General features: G+C 36.1%; 1 protein-coding gene across 2 annotated transcripts in view; it reads left to right on the forward strand.

Moving 5' to 3' along the window:
* Nucleotides 1–22461, forward strand: part of LOC131439132 (eukaryotic translation initiation factor 5B) — a 338283-nt gene that overhangs the window by 285213 nt on the left and 30609 nt on the right. The window contains exon 8 of one of the 2 annotated variants that reach the window (XM_058609793.1): nucleotides 7760–7921. The exons of the other annotated variant lie outside the window; for it this stretch is intronic. Coding sequence (XP_058465776.1) covers nucleotides 7760–7921 — 162 coding nt within the window. The remainder of the gene's footprint in view (nucleotides 1–7759; nucleotides 7922–22461) is intronic. 2 annotated transcript variants of the gene reach the window in all.

The following is a 22461-nucleotide window of genomic DNA, read 5'->3' on the forward strand; positions in this document are numbered from 1 at the left end:
TTCAACCAATAGCTAAATTAGAATAAAAATAATGTAATGATACAAACAAACTCGAAACAGTTTATGAAATTATTAACAAAATGTCTGAAAATAACAGCTTATTTTATAATTTATAGAAGTTAATCGTTTGGTTCAAATAATATTTCCGAGTAGATTTCATAATTAATGACGAGTTACCTAAGATGATATTTAAGTAATAAGAGAATATGTTTTAATAAATGCAAAACGTTGTGACTATGTTAGAATTAAATTAGGATAAGAATATTATGTAAAAGTGATGCTACGGCGAAGAAAAACTTATGTAAACTGCCTTAAGAAATAAACGTATTTATGGAAAAAAAAATTGCTAAACTCGACAGACTGGGCTTTAGTGGCGGTTTACTGGATTGGATGCATTCATATCTTACTGGTCGCAGGATGTCGGTGAAATTAGGAAACTTCACAACAGTTCCTTTTACTGTTAGCTCTGCAGTACCTCAAGGAAGTGATTTAGAACCGTTCATATTTTTACTCTACCTCAATGATCTCAACTTCTCCGTGAAATGTTTCAAACTATCATTTTCTGATGACTTCAAACTATATCATCCTATAAAGGAACTAGAATATGCACGTTTTCTGCAAGCTCAGTTTGACACATTCGTCAAATGGTGCCGTCTCCAAATGTTCCGTTATATCTTTCTCTCGAAAACGCTTATTAATTACATGCGACTATCATCTCTTGCGAAATGTCCTCAAACGTGAATCCTCGGTAAAGGACTTAGGAGTTATTCTCGTTCAGGGATTTCAAGAATCATGTTGATTATGTAATTTCGAAAGCTTCCAAACTCTTAGGCTTCATATTTCGGATAACTAATAACTTTACCAATGTACACTGCCTGAAGACTCTTTATTGTGCGCTAGTTCGATCAACCCTTCCGTGGTTGATAGGTATTGCAAACATCATCAGATACAATCAATTGTCGTTACAATTTAACAAGATTTTACCCCAGCTCTGGCTAACATTATTCAGAGGAACCACAAGAATGTGCGTTTGGGGTTTAAGTGCATAAAGACCAACGCATCACTTTTTTCGAGGCTCAAAGATTCCACTTCGAAGTTTCTAAGGCGCAATGTAATCTATCGCATTCCGTGTACAGAATGCGATAGCTCATACATTGGCTTAACCACAGAGCAACTGAAACAGCGGTTGTTTGGACACCGTTCTTTGATACAGCGGTACCAAAAATTCGTCTCGTCGTGCACCGATCAGAGTGAGAGCAAAGCGGATGAATATAAAAAGACAGCGTTAATGGTGCAGATGATTGAATCTGAACACAGTTCTGATTTGGACAGTGCAAAGATTCTAGATCAAGATAATAGGATCAATGCACTGCAAATTTTAGAAATGTGTCGCATTTTCACAGATGGTTAACTTTAGAACCGATACACATAATTAACTTTAGAACCGATACACATAATTTAAATGCAGCATACTCTGGTTTGTTGTACTCTCTCTCACATTAACAACAGTATCTCTCTTTTTCTACGTGTACATCTCCTCATTTTCGCTGTCTATTGCTGCTCATCTATCTCTTTCTGATTTTTGCTCTATTATCAGCCATGACTGAGAAATATTTCAATGTTTAATCTGGTTTGATGTGCGGGGGAAGTGACTGTGTAAGTTAAAACAAGCATACAAATTCAAATCGTAGTTCGTTTAAAATTAATGTTTTCACACCGTTTGTGCTTTTAGTGTAGAGTAGCCGTTCTCGTTTTTGATCATTTTAAATATTACAATCCACTTGACGAAAAATATTTGTTGTCGTATGTGAGTAAACAATTTGTTATGAAATTGTATAATGTGAAAACTGTGACTAATCATGTATGTTAACTTTTCTTTACGTTTCGTCTTAGACTCGTCAGTGCAGAGCAGTTCAAATTGAACTGCTTATTGCAAACTTAAACAGTTCAACTTGAACCGCTAAGCAGACGTAAAGTTAATGCTATTTGCAAAACACTTATATATTTGGTACCGAAGTACCACGTCTTTCCTGACGTGCCGAACGAAAACGTTGTTTTCGGCTTATTCTGGCCGATGCAGGTATGGTCATTTAGGGGTTAGCCTATGTTTGTGCTTAGGGCACATAACCGTTTTTACTTTTCTTTACGTTTCGTCTTAGACTCGTCAGTGCAGAGCAGTTCAAATTGAACTGCTTATTGCAAACTTAAACAGTTCAACTTGAACCGCTAAGCAGACGTAAAGTTAATGCTATTTGCAAAACACTTATATATTTGGTACCGAAGTACCACGTCTTTCCTGACGTGCCGAACGAAAACGTTGTTTTCGGCTTATTCTGGCCGATGCAGGTATGGTCATTTAGGGGTTAGCCTATGTTTGTGCTTAGGGCACATAACCGTTTTTACTTTTCTTTACGTTTCGTCTTAGACTCGTCAGTGCAGAGCAGTTCAAATTGAACTGCTTATTGCAAACTTAAACAGTTCAACTTGAACCGCTAAGCAGACGTAAAGTTAATGCTATTTGCAAAACACTTATATATTTGGTACCGAAGTACCACGTCTTTCCTGACGTGCCGAACGAAAACGTTGTTTTCGGCTTATTCTGGCCGATGCAGGTATGGTCATTTAGGGGTTAGCCTATGTTTGTGCTTAGGGCACATAACCGTTTTTACTTTTCTTTACGTTTCGTCTTATTCGTCTTGTATGTTAACCTTATAGTTGCCCTGAAGATGACGGGATATTCCTTCGAAACGTCGGCTTTTAACGCAAAATAAATATTTTGTAAAGCAACACTTGACCAAAAAGCCATCTTTCAATAATTTACAACAAAGTGGTCGTATTGTCTTCACGTTACAATTTAATAAAGAAATGTGTTACAGCTTTTAGCTTAATTATTGAATTAAATGAATAAGATGTGGAACGACTTAAATAAGATGTTGATTACATTACGCTCCAACATCCGGGGTTTGGAGAGGCCGGTAGGGTTTAACTGAGTTCTCTTTTATGTTTTATTTTCATACTACCGGCCGTTATTATCAGTGTGAAGTGGAAACTATGTGAAATGAACGTATCCCAATTGGGTTTTACACGACGACAGAAGATGAACGGTAAATCAAGTTCATCTTTGACGTTTATTGGTGGTTTGTGTACCATAGAATACAGTGGAATGAGATGTAATATTGTGAAATAGAATACAATAATATAGAATGAACATGTGAGCAAACCACTGATAGCTGTCAAACGATGTTCATCCAGTTTATTTTGTAAGGATGCAATAAAGACTACCGATTCAGCTCAGGACTAACGATCGACCGATAAAGACTGTCCCAGAAAGTATGGACGCAATTAAAAACCGCAGCCATTTCGCAATGGTTCAGAATCTGTCAATTCTTATGGCTGCGTCCAGTTGTTTACACTCTTCTCTTACCATTTGTGCAGTTGTTTATTCGTTTTCATTAGTTTGTTTCGAAATTCGTGGATATTCAGCAGAACAACGTCGAAAAATTCTGTACAAATTGTGCACAGAACGCGGATTGTCACTGAGCAAGATAGCAAAAAGCGAAGGAGTAAGTGAAAAAGCCGTGTGAAATGCAATCAGGAAGTTCGGTGAGGATAATACGTTTGAGGATAAACCGAAAACGGGTCGAAAAAAGGTTCGGCTAACCCTCTGTTGGATAAACGTATACTGAAGGCGTTCGAGCAAAAGAAGGTGGTTTCAGTTCTGGATGTGACCAAAAAAGTGGGCACTTCGAAGTCAAATGCTCTTCGTGCTAAAGAACGTTTGAATCTTCGAACCTATAAGAAGCAGAAACAACCAAAACGTAGTCCGAAACAAGATCAGGCCGAGGGTTCGAGCTGTACAATACGATTCTTGCTGGAAATTTGAACTGCATAATCATGGACGACGAAACCTACGTGAAACAATATTATACGGTGCGAGAAGGGCAAGTGTTTAACCAGTCCGAGACATCGATTGAAGTCGAAAAATTTGGTAAGAAAGCTCTGGTCTGGCAAGCAATTTGTAGCTGCGGTAAGATTTCGAAACCCTTCATCACCACTGCTTCAATGAACAGCGAAATATACATCATGGAATGTTTACAAAAACGACTTCTATCCATGATTCGAAGCCACAAGGATCCTGTTGCCTCTGGCCAGATCTTGCTTCTTGCCACTTCTCGAAATCAACGGTAGAATGGTATACTACCAAAAATGTCACTTTCGTCCCAAAAGACACGAATCCAATTGAGGAATTTTGGGCATTAACGAAGGCACATCTTAGGAAACATGTCTCGGCAGCCGAAACCATTCAACAGTTCGAAAAAGATTGGAAAAAAGTGTCAAAACTTGTCGCCAAGAAGTCTGAACGGAATTTAATGAGAAACGTTTGCAAGAAGGTGCGCCAGCTAGTCTACATGGCTAAGTAGCAAATGTTGAGAATAATATTCTGTTGTTGTAGTCTAATATTATCAGTATATCGAATAAAATTTGAATATCAAACACTTGTGAATTATTTACAGCAAAATCAAAGTGCGTCCATACTTTCTGGGACACACTTTAGTAGAGATAAAAGTAGGGTAACGGCACCCCCTTTATCTCAACTCCATTAATCAGCTCATATGCTAAAACCGTTAGTTGTGAGATGTATTGTTTCTGCTCGATAGATTGACTTCAAGAGGGAGATAAAATTAAGTGCATTCGCTTCGTGTTTTCGCGTCGCTATAACAACAGTATTGAAAAATTACTTTTTCTGCGGTATTGCATCACAAAACCGAAACAAGAATATTGTATTCGATTTTATCATAATAAATTGATTGAAAGGTAATCGGTAAAATAACATGGTGACTCTACTAATGAGATGACTATTGGTACATTAACCGTAGTTAAAATCTATTAGAATAGAAATAGTAACTCAATGTTATGATGTTTATATATATGTATTTGTGTATATACATGTGTGTATATATGTATGTAAGTGCAATATACATTGTATAAAAAAAAAACCAATACACGATGATGACGAAAACTGCAACTAAATTCATAAAACACAAACATGAACACAGTTAACAACAATTTTGTAAAATCTGTTTGAATCAGCACAAAAAACAGTGACCAAGTGGGCACCATAGCCTAGGAACGTCTATGTGTTGATTTAAAATAGCTCATATAAACAAATCTTTTCAAGGGTCCAGTGTAGAACTGAAGCAAGGGACTGCTGCTACTATGACTACTTACAAAAAACCTGTTTTAATCCACCTATTGGTGTAATGATGCCTTTCTCATGTATAATATTGTGCTATTCTATTGAAAAATTTTCTCTTAGATTTTTGAAAGAAACCAAGGGATTGCTTGTGCATGAACTAGTATAACATACAAAATGAAACAATACTTTGCTCGCGTAGATTATTGTTAAGAAAACGAAGTGGGTTCACTATTATATGCACTTCCGGCACCGGAACCCGAGAACCGGTATAATCGAAGTCGGTTCGTACGGCTAACCAACTAACATGACGTACAAACTCTACTAGTTTTTATTCAAATTATGAAGATTTTATACAATTTTACCATCGCACTCTAAATGACGATTGAAATGTTTGTTGTATCCGAAAATATGCAGGAATTTTTGGTAGGACCATAAGACCTTCCATTTCAGTCTAAGATTAGGAATAAGGGTTTTGAGCCCACCCAGTTTACAACATTTTTTTACGATTTTGTTCCACCAGTTTAAGTGACGGTATACAATATTGAACACACTTTACCCTATAACTCCGGAACCGGAAGTCGGATTCGGATAACATTCAGGAATTCCGTATGGAAGCGTGAGACCTTTCATTTGAATCTAAGTTTGTGGAAATCGGTCAAACCATCTCTGAGAAAAGTGAGTGAGATCCAGTTTGGTATATATGACCACTATTTCCGGTGCTTCCGAAACCGGATACCGGGAACTAGGATAGCCGGAATCGATTTGTTTAGTTGCCTACTGATAATGACTATCGTTTTTTGTAGTTTTGAGACCAGTTTAGAAAATTTTCTACGTTTTTTTGTTTCGCCTGTTTAAGTGACGGTGTACAAATTGAACACACTTTACCTTATAACTACGGAACCGGAAAACGGATCCGGATGAAATTCAGGAATTCCGCATGGGACCATGAGACCTTTCATAAGAATCTAAGTTTGTCAAAATCGGTTTAGCCATCTCATACACTGAAGAAGGATGTAAATAACATTCCGAAATACGCGTATCTGTATTGTAACGTTTGTTATGCTTCATTAAAGTGTAGTGACTTTGTGAAAGTGTAATAATGTTACAGTGAAATAGTGGAATTAAATGGTACATAAATAGTGCAACTATCGACTTAAACAGTTTTCCAAACTAAGTTTCACTTATCCAAATTTTGCATTCAGCCGTTCAACCAATTCCCTAACTTTTTCGTACGAAACGTTTTCAGACTCTGGTGTCAAACATCTATCCGTGCAATAAAATATGAGTGGATGATTTAGAATCACAGAAAAAATGTATCGAGTTTACAGTGCCCAACTTTGAATTGAAAATTTTTTCTCTCGTTTTCAATTCCGTTATTCAAACGCGACATCCTATGAGCAATGATTATACTAACAACAAGTATACACGATAAAATTCCTCCATTCGCAAACGAATACGCACCAAACAAATTCAATTCCTAGAAAGACTTTGATGCAAAAATTCAATTTAGAATCAATTTGCTGAAGACGTATTTTAACTAACACCACCCGAATGGATTCTGCCCCGTAGCCCTGCTTCTACAACGGCTGGCTCGAGATCCGGTCCGCTCGGAACAGTCTCAGAAATTGCAGCACCAATCCGTACTTGCGCATCAACTGTTTTCACTTTTTGACGTCAGCTTGTTTTTCACTGCCTCATCCTCAATCGTTTCCGTCCCGATGCCGGAGGAGCAGCACTTTGTGGTATTTTATTTTGAGCTCCCGCAAAAGAATAGAGGAAAAAATACGACGCTTTCCGTTGACCGTTGGACTCCCGATAGGTGAGACTATGTACATACCGATTTACGTCAATGGTGACTTTCTTGCTTTCATTAATTCTTTGCTGCCCGGTTCCCGTGTCCCGTGGCAGGTTCTCTCTACCGTGGCCGGGTGTCAAATCACGGTTCTCCGACGCTGGCAGAGTGCATGACATCCCAAAGCCAAGCCAAAGGGTTATTTGGTTTTCTCAATTATTTTGGCAGCGTATCAACTTTCATTGTTAATAACGTTCAGAACGAGACACGAGAAAAGAACACAGAGGATGGTCCGATTGACGATTTTTCCGAGAAAATTTTGCGTTCCACTCTACCACCCTTAACCCACCAGATACCGGCTTGGTGAGCTTGGGACAGGGGTTATTGTTTTGTTTTCGAAATTGTTTCGAGCGAAGCAGCTGACGACAGCGGCAGCCTGATTAACGGTTCAGTTTTGGTTTGTTGGCATCGCTAGGAAATTGACATCCGTGAAAAATGGATATGCGCTGACGGAAGAAGAGAGCACAATATTTTGCAACTGTTGCCGATGACGGTCTTGTGTTGCAAAGCTCACGTGAAATATTTCACATATCTTGTGTTTTTTTTTCGGAAAATTGAAAATAGGAAATGATGTACGAGGTGGGCATTTTTTCTTTATTGTTTTTTTTTGCTGCAAACAAAATATTGTGTTCACAGTCGAAGCGTTACCAGCGTCAGCATTTCGTATTAATCTAACCGTTGTGTGTGTGTGCTTGTGTTTCTATTTGCAGTTTGTTGAACTGGGCGTGGTGACGTCGATCGAAGCTAATCACAAACAAATTGAGACTGCCAGGAAAGGACAGGAAGTGTGTATAAAAATTGAACCGATCCCTGGCGAAACGCCCAAAATGTTCGGACGGCACTTCGATGAAAATGATATACTAGTTAGTAAGGTGAGTATTATTGAAAACTAATAATATCGTCATGAAATATCAATATTGGGAGCAGATAGAATCAAATGGGATCTACGTGAATTTTTCATGGTTTGTTCTAAATGTGCATGACGTCAGTCAGTGCGTGTCAGAATATGGCGCATGAATAAAAAATTCTAGAGCCTTAGATGATGTTTTCTACCCACAAAGCTGAAGATTAAAGCAGTTTCTCTTGTGGATTTGAATCACATGAATTTTACCTCTCTTTTCAAACATAGTAACATTAAATACAATTTACATTTTGTCCCGGGTTGGCGGTTCAAAGCATAGGACGCTGGTCTTACAAGCCAGTTGTCATATGTTCGAGCCCCGACCTAGAAGGATTCTTAGTGTCAGTAGAATCCATAGTACTAGCCATGCAATGATTCTGTACACTAACAATCGGCTGCGAAGTCTGTTGAAACAGAAAGGCCAAATTCCACAAAAGGAATGTAAAGCCAAGACTTTGCTTTTTAACATTGAATACAATGGACAATGATGCCAAGGTGGCAGAGACCAAAAATAACAATTTTTTCCTTCATATAAAACATGAATGCTGTTATATTTACCAAGAAATCAAGAATCGTAGATCTAAGTTTGATTTTTTTGGAATGAGAAAAAAGCTTTCGAGAAGTTTTTAAAGTTGAGGTGCTGTGATATAGATTTTGTTTCTTCCATATAAAATGTACGGCGTAAAGACGATGTTTTGTACCAAAATGGCTAGGAAACCGCTGTAACTAGTAATTGATCTATAGCATTAATCTCTACTTCTTGAGAATCTTTGTGCCAGCCTGCGCAATTCTGCGCATTAGAAAGGTCGAAAATTCAACTTAGTCTTTTTCAAGACATTCAAACTATGAGTCTCTTCCAAGACTTATTTGGCCTAATAACCTCATCCGTTTACGTACACTTTTTCTACGTTACCGCCTTTCACGTAATTTTTTTACGAACCAAATCCCAAATAACGTACTCTGTTTTTACGAACCGATTTCATACACGGAAAAGCCAGCGATTGTAAAACAACTAAAATATTTGTAGTTTTTCTGAATTTGATTGGTTTGTACAACTTTTTTTTTTCATAAATACGTTTATTTCTTAAGGCAGTTTACATAAGTTTTTCTTCGCCGTAGCATCACTTTTACATAATATTCTTATCCTAATTTAATTCTAACATAGTCACAACGTTTTGCATTTATTAAAACATATTCTCTTATTACTTAAATATCATCTTAGGTAACTCGTCATTAATTATGAAATCTACTCGGAAATATTATTTGAACCAAACGATTAACTTCTATAAATTATAAAATAAGCTGTTATTTTCAGACATTTTGTTATTAATTTCATAAACTGTTTCGAGTTTGTTTGTATCATTACATTATTTTTATTCTAATTTAGCTATTGGTTGAACGCATGGTCGCAGCTGGGATCAGAACTAAGTCTTGAAAGGGGCCTTTATTAAATTGAAACTCCAGTTTTCTTTATGAAATGATAAATAAGTTTCATGTATGAAAGGTCACGACAAGCAAGAATGTCTCGAACTGGGATATTGGATAGTCTACCTTGGGTACGCAAAGAATTTATTAGTTGAGATCTGACATCACGATACTCCACGCATGTCCAAACGACATGATCAATATCTCGATAACCTTCGCCACAAGCACAATGATTAGTCTCGGAGGGTTTGTACAACTTATCGATTGTTGTTTTAACTAAACTGTCATTTTTTATTTATCGTGCTGGCAGTTTAGTAATGACACCCAGCAAAAACACACACCACGAACGAGTAATGGAGCGTTACAGTTGAGCAATGACATACACCCTCAGCGGAAAATGAAACTTCTCAATGAGGTGTCACTCGTGCAACTGAGCAATGACACAATTTCAGCAAAGTTGTATGCATGAAAGCAAAAATGTTTCAATTGTTTTAACCAATTATTCAGTTATGTGAACTTAAGACACCTATTGCAATGAACACTTTTTACTGCTAGTCTTTTCCGTTTGAACAACGAAATTTTGCCTAAGTAGCTGCTTATAGCTTTATCACTAATTTCACAGATGACATTAAAACATTTATACTATAGGAATATCTATTCAGTACATGGAAAACTTGTTTTACAATTACCTTTTAAATTATTTTGCATACTTTCACTCACATGAAACAGCCACTATGTAACTGCCATAAATGACGTTCGTTTGTCATTGAAAATTTTCAATATGAAACGTTTCTGGTGTAATGAAGAGGATTTTTGTTCCGCGTTTTGCCGTTTTCGTTCTCCGCCAAGTGGCAGCATTTAAATACAGCAATTGCGTTTACCTGAATGGTTATGACAAAATCAACAAATATATTAGTAAAATCAATAACATTTTAGTTGAAACAACCAGGGCGTGGAACAACAATTGCAATATTGTAATTATGTGATCTGCGGATTCTCCAGGTAAAAAAGGTGTTTGCTTAAAATGAATCCGATTTCCGGCTGATTGATTTTCCATAAGGATATTTTTGAAACCGGTTTCGAAGTGCAGATGCCTGAAAACGAAGTTGGAGCTCGTTTCAAAGTTCAATACGGCGACTTCCAATTTATTGAAATTCCTTAAAACTATTACAATATCGGATTTTCAGATTGGGTTTGATGAGCAAATACCGTAAAAAAATCTTTAAAGTGGTTCTGAAATCCAATATAACGACGTCCGGTTTATTGATATTAATTGAAACACCTTTCAATAGAAGTTAAAGTTTAAGTTTGGAATAAAATTATTCATTTAGGGGTTATCCTAAGTTTGTGCTTTGGGCACATAACCGTTTTTACTTTTCTTTACGTTTCGTCTTAGACTCGTCAGTGCAGAGCAGTTCAAATTGAACTACTTCGTGCAAACTTAAACAGTTCAATTTGAACCGCTGAGCAGACATAAAATTAATGCTATTTGCAGAACATTTATTCGTTCGGCACGTCAGAAAAGACATGGCACTTCGGTGCCAATTGAATAAACGTTTTGCGAATAGCATTAACTTTACATCTGCTTAGCGGTTCAAATTGAACTGTTTAAATTTGCACTAAGTAGTTCAATTTGAACTGCTCTGCACTGACGAGTCTAAGACGAAACGTAAAGAAAATGAAAAAAAATTATTGAAAAAAAAATTAAATAGACATTTTTTACCTTTTTGTATAAATATAAAAAATAGGTATAGAATTCGTTCAAACTTTAGAAAATTTTTCCGAGGACCGGAGGGCCGAGTGTCATATACGAATCGATTCAACTCGACGAACTGAGCAAATATCCGCGTGTGTGTATGTTTGTTGTCAACAAAGAGGTTTCAGAGATGACTGAACCATTGATTATTGTGTAAGCGACTTTTCACCCTACATACTTTTTTTTTTTTTTTTTTTGTTTCAATTATAGAGGCTTTAACATCTTAGGTCATTCGCCTCTTCGGACCAGAAAATCTTTCTGACCCTATGTGCGGGGTTGGGAATCGAACCCAGGCGGGCTGCGTGAAAGGCATCGACTATCCCATCACGCTATACCCGTCCCCCCCCTACATACTTAAAAAATGTTGCATCTTCCTAGATGCACATAAAAGGAGCGTCGCGATTCACTTACATTCACAATACATAGCATGTAAAGATAAGCCATATCATTAACTTCACAGTTAATTTAACTGAAGTTTACATCGATACAAACGCAAAATTTATATTTACATGTTAGTAGATGTAATATTGTGTCATCACCGAAGAAATTACGGCATAGTTGAATTTACGTCAAGCGTAAATTTCATTTTTTCTAAGAGTGTATTTCACGATTTTCAATACTGTTTTATGCAACTGTTTCTTAGCACATAAAAGACTATGCACGTCACTCTTTTCTATGACGTTTCGATTTTAGCACGATTCGTTTTTGGCAACATAATCGTTCGAACATTGCATATGTATTAGAAAGATGGCAGTATTTTCAAATTCGAAACAATATATTTATATTGATTTATACTGCTTATAACAATAATTGATGGACGAACACAACTTCTTCCATCATTATACCATTCGAAAAAGTTCTTCGAGATAAAAAAAATTGTGTATGAAAAATAATTTCAATAATTTTTCTCGAAGATGGCTTAACTGATTTCTACAAACTCAGACTCATGTGAACAGTCTTATGCTCCCTTATAATTTTATTTGGATCCGACTTCTTGTTCCGGAACTATAGGATGATGTATGTAATGAAACAAGAATAATGTCTCTCATTTTGCTAGTAGATGGCTGAACCGATTTCGTCCATCTAGCATTCAAATAAAAGGTTTTAAGGTGTCCCAAAAACTGCTTGTTTTCTAATCAGATCTGACTTCCGGTTCATGAGATACAGGATGACTAGTGTAAAAATTTCACTTAAGGGGGTAGCCGGGTTTGCATATAAAAACTGCCCCCAAACAAAAAAAAAATTGATATACACTGTTTGAAAGGGTTTATATTGGAGATAATTTTTCCAAAATTTCAACCCTTTAACTGGCATATTAGTGGAGTTAGGGTGGTTCTTATAATTTTCATTTTATTTTAATTTTTTTAAAACCTCTTTAGCAAAAAATGGAAAAAATCAGGAATATTTTGGGAATTATGGGAAACCTTCTTGATTTTATTCCGATGTTTTCAAAATGTATTTCATATGAAAAAAAAATGTTCAGTATTTTCGAATTTATTTTATTCGCACTTACAAATTTTTTTCCACTCAAAATTTTACATAAAAAAAATCATTCATGAGTGCATTAACCTGTATTTTTTCAGATTTAAAAGAAAAGTGGACGGGTATACTACCAGACTTTAAACAAATAAATCATTCGAATAACCATGCGTCTCCATCAAATTATCATCATACGATGGAGACGCATGGTATTTAGTTCTGTAAGTGCGAATAAAACAATCGAAAATTGTTAACCTTTTTTTTCACATGCAATACATTATGAAAAATTCTGAAAAAATCCAAAAGTTTTCTGATAACTCCCAAAGTATTCCCGATTTTCTTCAACTTTTTTGCTAAAGAGGTTTATGATAAATTTATATAAAATTAAAATCATAAGAACCACCCTAACTTCACCACTATGGCAGCTATAAGGTAAAATTTTGGGTAAATCATCTCCAATGTAAATCCTTTCAAACAGCGTATATCAATTTTTTTTCAAATTTTGCAATGACTCAGCGAAACCAATATTTGAGGAGCCAAATGAATGAATAACTAACAGAAAAGATGATGTTTTGGAAAAAGATACGCTCAGAGACAGGACTCGAACCTGCGTTCTTAAGCATTCCGTGCATACGCGCTACCATTTCGCCACTCTGAATCTTGTTTCAGTCACTCTAAAACGCCAGACAGACATAGTAGAACGTACATCGAACATGGTCTACATCCTGGCCGTCACACGACCGATTTTTTTTCTGTTTGGTGGCGTTTTTTATGCAAATTCGGCTACACCCTTTATCGGGTTTATCGGGTTCACAGATTTTGATAGTCGACTACCAAATAAACTTATAATAAACGCACTACGATTTCTCTAAGGTCGCTACACTGATTTCCAAAAATTTCAAATCTAATGAAATGGTTAACAATCCATTAGGCAAATTCAAGTGACCTCGGTTATACCGATTTCCGAATTGCGTTTCCGAAAGTATCGGGAATAGAGAAGACCAAAACGAAAAAAAAAATTAATCTCTGTCCAATTTAAAATTAGTGAATTTCATCCGATTCCGACTTCAAATTTTGAAATTACAGGGCGATGAGTTATTAAAATTCAAACCGTTGTAGAAGATTACGATACCAAAAAATTGTCAAAGTTGGGCTCAAAACTATTTCAATTTATTTGTCACACTAAATCATGGCCATACGAACTATTTATGGTTATGCTGGTCTCTGAATACCGTTTCTGGAAATACCATGAATAATGACAAAAATTTTAAAGAGGAATTCACTTCTACATCTCATGGAATGCTTAATCGATTGTCACACGTTTAGATTGAAAGCAATAATTTTAAGGTTTCATACAATTTCTAGCTTCGATTCGTCTTGAAGTTCCAAAATTTTAATTACAATTCATTTAAAAGGACAGTCAGTAAAATAATTTCATGAAAACTAAACACAACGAAGAATATTCACACGAAAAACACATGCTGATTGATAAAAATAGTATCATTTCACTGGTAGGTGGATTAAGCACGTTTTTGTCGTGAATACGACTTACTTCACTACGGAGTGCCTTTTCAAAACTTGCCCTGTACAAGAATGGGTAGAACTTAATCGCGAATATCTCTTGTTGTATTTAACAACAACATAATTTTTTCTCCCTATCAGCGGAAATATGGTCAGCAAACTTAAAATTGAAGTTTTCTAAAATGTTTGGTATGAACGAGAATTAAGGTGAAATACAGTGCCTAAATAAGACGCCAACCGCATAAATTGAACGAATCATCGCACAAAGCGTATCGTGCAAAACCATGGCACACAGAAATACGAAACATTCTCGGTGGTTGAGTGCAGTGGGTTTACGGCATGTTTGTTTCGCTAATAAAACAGACACTGTATGTAGGAGTATTTTATTTGACTAATATGAGGGAGATACATTAGTGCATGTTGTTTAAGACGGTCAATTTAGTCATTAACAGATCGGCTGAAAAGTTCGTATCGTTTCTATGAGAGGGCGCCACTAGAATTAAATCCATATCATTTTCAGTAAGTACCAACCTTCAAAAGATACGTGTATAAATTTGACAGCTGTCTGATTATTAGTTTGTGAGATATGGCATTTTGAGTGAAACTTCTTTTGTTATTGTGAAAAAAATTGAAAAAAAGGAATTTCGTGTGTTGATGAAACACTACTTTTTGATAAAAAAAAGTGCCGCCGATACCAAAAAATGGCTTGATGAGTGTTATCCAGACTCTGCACCGGGCGAAGCAACAATTCGTAAGTGGTTTCCAAAATTTCGTACTGGTCATATGAGCACCGAAGACGATGAACGCAGTGGACGTCCAAAAGAGGCTGTTACCGATGAAAACGTGAAAAAAATCCACAAAATGATTTTCAATGACCGTAAAGTGAAGTTGATCGAGATAGCTGACACCCTAAAGATATCAAAGGACATATGTTGTCGTGTTGGACATATTATTCACGAATATTTGGATATGAGAAAGCTTTGTGCAAAATGGGTGCCGCGTGAGCTCACAATCGATCAAAAACAACAACGAATTGATGATTCTGAGCAGTGTTTGGAGCTGTTATATCGAAATAAAACCGATTTTTTTCGTCGATATATAACAATGGACGAAACATGGCTCCATCACTTCTCTCCGGAGTCCAATCGACAGTCAGCCGAGTGGACTGCACGCGATGAACCGAACCCAAAGCGTGGAAAGACTCAACAATCGGCCGGTAAGGTTATGGCGTCTGTATTTTGGGATTCGCATGGTATAATTTTCATCGACTACCTTGAAAAGGGAAAAACCATCAACGGTGACTATTATATAGCGTTATTAGAGCGTTTGAAGGACGAAATTTCAAAAAAAAAACGGCATCATTTGAAGAAGAAAAAAGGTTTGTTTCATCAAGACAATGCACCGTGTCACAAGTCGATGAAAACCATGCTGAAATTGAACGAATTGGGCTTCGAATTGCTCCCTCATCCACCGTATTCTCCAGATTTGGCCCCCAGTAACTTTTCCTTTTCTCAGACCTCAAGAGAATGCTCGCTGGTAAAAAATTTAAAAGCAATGAAGAGATAATCGCTGAAACTGAGGCCTATTTTGAGGCAAAGGACAAATCGTACTACAAAAATGGTATCGAAAAGTTGGAAGATCGCTATAATCGCTGTATCGCTTCTGATGGCAATTAGGTTGAATAATAAAAACGAATTTTGGCAAAAAAATGTGTGTTTCTATTAAACGATACGAACTTTTCAACCGAACTGTTAAATTTGAAACCAAAATGCTCTTATAATTGATTGATCGCCATTGCCGAAACTGTTCATTCTTTGTTACAGATCCAAACTTTTGACATATTCACCTGTATTTCACCTAGCTCGTTCCAACTATGTACCATTTTATAAAAGAACTGAATAATATTCAAACAAAATCCTTTTTTTTGGAATTACAACTGTCTTAAAAAATGTTCACTAAAAATATGTAGTTTGTGAAGTGCATATCATATCAGTGTATAAATGAGTAATATTTTACTATTTGTCAGTGGCGTCTCGTGACGACATTTATGGATTGTGCACTGCTTATGTGGTATGAAATCAGTTGTAACAGTTCGTTGTAAATGAAAGATAACGATTGAGAAATGAATGTTCGCTAGTGTTTTTCAATACAATGAAATATTGATGTACTTTTGGATGCGATTTTTTTTATTAAACTTATATCATATTATCGACACATTAGAAGCATTTGGCGCTCAGAACATCGAGCAAATCTGTCATTAACTTCATCAATAAACCGTTTGATTTTGCAACTGAGACAGCAATTTGTTTTCAACTGCCATAAGCATAAGCTATTGAAGCCCCTCCTGAAGGTATGCATACAAGCTCTGACAGAGCTAAACGTGACAGAGAGAACAACACAAATCTTAAAACTGAGCTGAGTAAAGTTATTTTTTTTTTTGAAACTGTGCAGTAACTCATGTGCATGGAAAAATACTAACACAGTGGCAAGCGATACTTGAAATTTTGCGGAATTGCTATGGACTCATCATTTATATTCGGTACTATCCGACTATAATTTGATCGAATAAATTGAGAATCTAAAAAATAATGTGACTCAATTTGACCGGTTGTGCAGTGCACGAGATGCACGTGAAGATGAGACGCCACTGCTATTTGTCATGAATTTTTGTAGAATTGTAGATACTTTTTGTGCACGCTTGGCGAGATTTAGCAATCGTACATGACTAAAGTTCGATTTGTTGTAGATTTTCCATTTATGAATTTGAACACCACATTTTAATGTAATCTTGTCCCATACACAATCTGTATATTTTGATTTAGTGTGTTCCTCCTTATAATTGTACCGTTACAATGGATGGTGCAAGTGACGCATTGAAAGCTTGCAAAATTTACACAATCGATTAACCAATAATAATAATATCAATAATTATCAAAATTCGGATGTGTGGATAAAGCATGACAATTTTATTCGTATTCATGTCATCCAGTTATGTTTCAGACATTACCCTCCCGACATTTTTAAATTTGTTTTTTTTTCGATTATTTGTTTTATCCTTGAATAAGCATTCGACCTTTTGTCGGTGTCAATTGGTTCTAAAGCGCCCGATCGATTTTCTACACCTTCACCAACAGTACTACATGGAATGAAAAGTCCCGGGCCTCTCACAGACGTGAATAGTTTCGAACCGTGTATATTTTTATTGAGGACAAGCCTCTTGATGGTTCAATACCAAATTTAATGATAATCTATTCACTAGTGTTTGAATAACAGCTGATCGTGTCAGACGAGTTCTAGTTTTAATCAAGCTGTAGAAAAAGACGCACCAGTGCATTCATGCATAAAAGCAACGGTGAAATTGGATGATTAGCGGTACGGATTGGTCCACCATCCCCCGTATTCTCCATATCTGACCCCCAGCGACTATTATCTATTTCATAGCCTGAAAAGGTTTCTCCAGGAAAAGAAATTTTCGTCGAATGCTGAGGTCATTGCAGAAACGGAGCTTTCGATGTGTAACGTAATTGGCTAGAGTTTAAATGACTATTTTTCATTCACATTTTTGATATTTTAAAAATAACTGAAATTAGTTTTTATGTTTTCGAAAGACATGAGTCACATTATCGTCTATTTTTTATTATTCAAAAGCGAGTGTAAAATAGACCTATATTTTATAGAAACCGTAGTCACGAACTGTGGAAACACATCGCCAGTACTTATCATTATAGAGCATGAAATAAAAACCACCAAACCAGTTTGCTCGCGTTCAGAAAAAGCTATCGTTTCATGACGTCAAAAACATGCAATTATTGTGCTACTTCCATCCTAGGTACGCATTACTTGCTACCTAATTATTTTTATACATAGAGAAAGAGTGCACGGTTGATGTCATCGAGGAGGGAAAAAAAACTTTCATACTGAGCAGAACTTTTCCCGATCCTGTTGACGTCATCGAAACCAGCAATGAAGTCATGTATAACCTAGTTTTCCGAAAGTTTTCCCTGCAAACATCGCACCTCTTTCGCCTTCGTTTCCATCGGAAACCAGGTCATCGATCCCGAAACTTATAAATATTGCAAAGTGCAACTGCATCAACCACTGCGCATGCACTGTTACTATCACCTCAGGATGATGATGGTATTTTATGTTGAGAAACATGCTGCTTTTTCATTCAACAAATGTTCGTTCGTTCATTGAACGGTCAGTCATCCGCGGGCTATTCTGTAGGGGGGTGGGGTGGTGGGGTAACGGTGGTGAAATCGTACCCTGCGCCGCATCTCCCATTCTACGATCACCACAAACAGGCAGTGAGAAACGCAGTACTACCAATTAAAACCTACAAGGACCGGAATTACGTCATCAGGATCTAGGCGTGCTCGAAAGCATGCCACTACACTGACGTAGGAAAAACTTACAGTTACAGGTATTCGCGAATGTGTCATCAGTTCTGCGCCTCGCCTATAAATGGCGTCACCTTCCGTATCTATTAATTATTAATGCGGATCCTCTTTTGATACTTTTACAGCTCCTGTAACCGAACCCTCAAGAGCCAGTCTGACGCTGAGTGCAGAGATAGCAATTAAATTTAACTCAATCATGATAAGGTTGCCTGATATGACAAAGCGCTATGACGTCAATGTGGACGTGGGTTTCCTAAATGTTGGAAAACGTTAATTGATTGTAATTTGATTATTATTTGCGAACTCTCCTACCATTCTTCATACGCTGAATTGAGGGGTATTTTCGAATTTGTATTTTTAAATATGATGCTTGATACTTATTGAAAATTAGAAAAGAGGCAAACTCCAAATACTGGGTCGAGAAATATATCTTAGTCGAAAATAGAATGCTATAGGATAAAAATAACTACGTTTCAAACAATATGTCTATTAGTGAATTACGTGCTACTTGGGGAAATACGAGAGTAATGTGACGCACTACAGTTTGCGTAACTAGCTGACATCTTGATCAGTACTGCTGTATGTTACCCTGTGGGTCCTTTAGGCACGGATTTTATAAGAAACTGATTATCAAGTCTGCTATGAGTTTCCGGTGAAAAATCTGAAAGGCGAATGTATTTTGGTATGAACATTTCTTCAAACCGTTGTAACATCGAAGTCGATAAGGGGTTAACCCTAATATTGTGCTAAGGGCACATCACGCTTCGTCTTAGACTTCCAGTGGATACAGTGTATGTTGAACTGTTATGCCACCTAGCAGTTCAATAATAAACCAAAAAGTAGCCGTGAAGTTTCTGCTATTATTTTTTGCTTCTTCTTTTATTTTCTTTGCAGTGCGTCAGACATTTTATCGATAAGAAAATTGTAAGAAATCCATCGGGCTCTCTAAGAAATTTTTAAACTGTAAAAGTAAGTAGATGTTATTTTGGTTAATGTGAATTAAAAAGTCATATAAATAGTCATTTAAACGGAAGTGAATGAAATGTGAAGGAAAAATAGTCATTTAAACAATAGAATATGATTCTACAGATCAATTGCAATAAATTTACAATAAATAAAGAACTTCTCATAGTACCCATTTTCGAGATATTTAGGCAGTGAATGTAGAAATTTGTCAACGTTCAAATTTTACAAGAAAGATCCAGAAGTTTGCCATAGGAGTGCAATAGCAACTGTTAATAGAGAAACCTTGAGGCCAGGTTCCTAAAAAAACGTGTATTTGAAAAAAAAATCACTTATTGTTTAAACAATGATTCAAAATTAACGCTCAAAGGAAATATTTTTTCCTTCTGTAATAATCGTTATCGATTCTTCAATTATTATTAAATCGATGATTTTTTACTGAATGTTAAAAAAACTTATTTCCACGGCGACAAATGTATTTCTGAGCGAATAAAAAAAAACTATCAATCTTTATTGCAGTGAAAAAGTTTGAGCAAAACGACGTATATAAAATAGAACACATAATAAATGTGTTATGTGCAACGTCCATTTGTACTAAACACGTACACGTAATCGTGTCGTAGAATACCATAACTAACTATTTATTTTACTATTCTGATAATTGAAGCAATTAAACAATAAATTAAATTACGATATAATAAACCCAACTCTTCGTTTATTTATTTCTGAAAAAACTGAAAGTCTCATTTTTTTTCAATATGACGACTCTGCAAACAGTTGCACAAACTCGCTCGACTTTTTGGTGGGTGTCATTTTTTCTCGGAAACCAATCATCAGAAAGCAATAAAACAGAAAAGTGTCATATTCTATATCGAATTGGCTATGGTCGGAACTAGAATGAAAATTGTTGATTTTTGATTCTTTTTTTGCACTTTCAATTGGTAATAACATTTTTGAAAAAAAAAAACAATGATTTCTAACGAGCCGTTTGGTTCATGTTGATACATGCAATAGTTTTGGAATACGAATGACACCCAGTTGAAAAAACGTGGTTTCGAGAAAAACCGAACAGTTTTTATTCGTGACTAATGACTCCCCTTTTTTTCTACCAAGTTCTCGGTCACGTGTATTCTCGGGACTAATTCTATATCCTTTCTAAGAGTATTTTCGGGTAATTTACAGCTATTTTTTCGATTTTGGAAAATTGTTTGAAGGAACCTGGTCTTAAATACTGTCGAATCGAGCAACATCTGAATCATCATGGTGGATCTGGTGATAAGCGTCGCTATCGATACAAAACATATAAATATTTGAATAGTGCGCTGATAAAAAATAATGATCATTTTTGGGTCACAGACATAGTATAGTCATTTTGCAACTGATCAGCCTGTCTTATACCAGTAAACTAGGGAAGGGTACATTAAGAAAACTTAACCAGGAAATATCAACGCACCCGCCATACTCTCCAGACCTCTCCCCAACGAATGTTCACATTTTTGCATCCGTGGGACACATCCATGACGTTTCATGCATGGCTAAGACATTTGGCATCAAAAAAATTTTCGATTTCGGAAATCTCAAATTTTTTTCCAAAGTTGATTTGTTCTCAGAAAATTTTTTTTTGAGATTGCAGCAGATCTTGACTTTTCATGCATTTCTAAGATATTCGGCACAAAAAAAATTGTTTTTATTTTTTCGGTTTTTTGTTTTGCGCGAATTTACGAAGCTACGCGGTTTTTTTAACGCGGATTTCAGAAGTTAAGTGGTTTCTTTGGCGTGTTTTTTTACGCGGTACGTACCCCCTCGTAAAAACAGGTCTCAAAAGTGCAAACTTTTTGGCTAGTTGCATTCGGTTTTGCATTAAATTTCATGGACTGTCTTTAAATCAAAGTCAAACATTGAGAAAATTTGTCTAGCCAACACGAACATATACTTATATTCAAAATTAGTACAACAATCGATACGTGTGTGCTTGTGATAGTTAATCAATACTTGCATACGATTCAAAAACTTTGTACAATTCGATTCAAGACTATTTTAAGTATCCACATTCTTCAAAACGTTGTAACTCGGAAAATACTAATTGAAATAAAATGTCAAAAAGAAAATTGCTAGAAATCGATTAGAAACTTTGAACAAAATTTTCACAGAAAAAATCAACATTTATAATGAGAATACATGTTTTGCTTTTCTCATATAGAAAGATTATGCAATCATTTGAAAAATCGACTAGTTTAAATTGGCCTGGAGAGGCAAGTGTCGTATACCATGCGACTCAGTTCGTCGAGCAGGGCAATGTCTGTATGTATATGTATGTGTGTGTATGTGTCAAATAATCTCACCAGGTTTTCTCGAAAATGGCTGAACCGATTCTGACTAACTGATTCAAATGAAAGGTCTCATGGTCCCATACGCAATTCCTGAATTTCATCCGGATCCGACTTCCGGTTCTGGAATTATAGGAATTTTCAAACTGGACTCAAAACTACACGAATCGATAGCTATTATCAGTAAGCAGTCAAACAAACCAATTCCGGCTATCCTGGTTCCCGGTTTCGATTAACGATGGGAGATAATGGTCATATACTCAAAAATGGATCTAACTCACTTTTCTCATAACCGAACCGATATTCTCCATCTTAGTATAAAATGAAACATCTTATGCTTGTCCCAAAAACCAAGCATATTTTTCGGATTCAACACAAACTTACACTATCGTTTAGAGTACGATTTAAAATTTTTATAAAAACTAGTAGAGTAGGTACGTCATATTAGTTGATGGTCATACAAACCGACTTTGATTATACCGATTCTTGGCATCGGAAGTACCTACAACACTGGAATTCACTTCATTTTCTTGAGGATGCCCTATGCGATCAGAGAACGGTTTAATTCTGTAGGTTATACTATCCAATGCACAAACAATCTCTTTGGGTTCTTTCAAGAATCGAAGGGAAACTTTTTGAA

The sequence above is a fragment of the Malaya genurostris genome, chromosome 3 (assembly GCF_030247185.1).
Source record: "Malaya genurostris strain Urasoe2022 chromosome 3, Malgen_1.1, whole genome shotgun sequence".
Classification (NCBI taxonomy): Eukaryota; Metazoa; Arthropoda; class Insecta; order Diptera; family Culicidae; genus Malaya; species Malaya genurostris.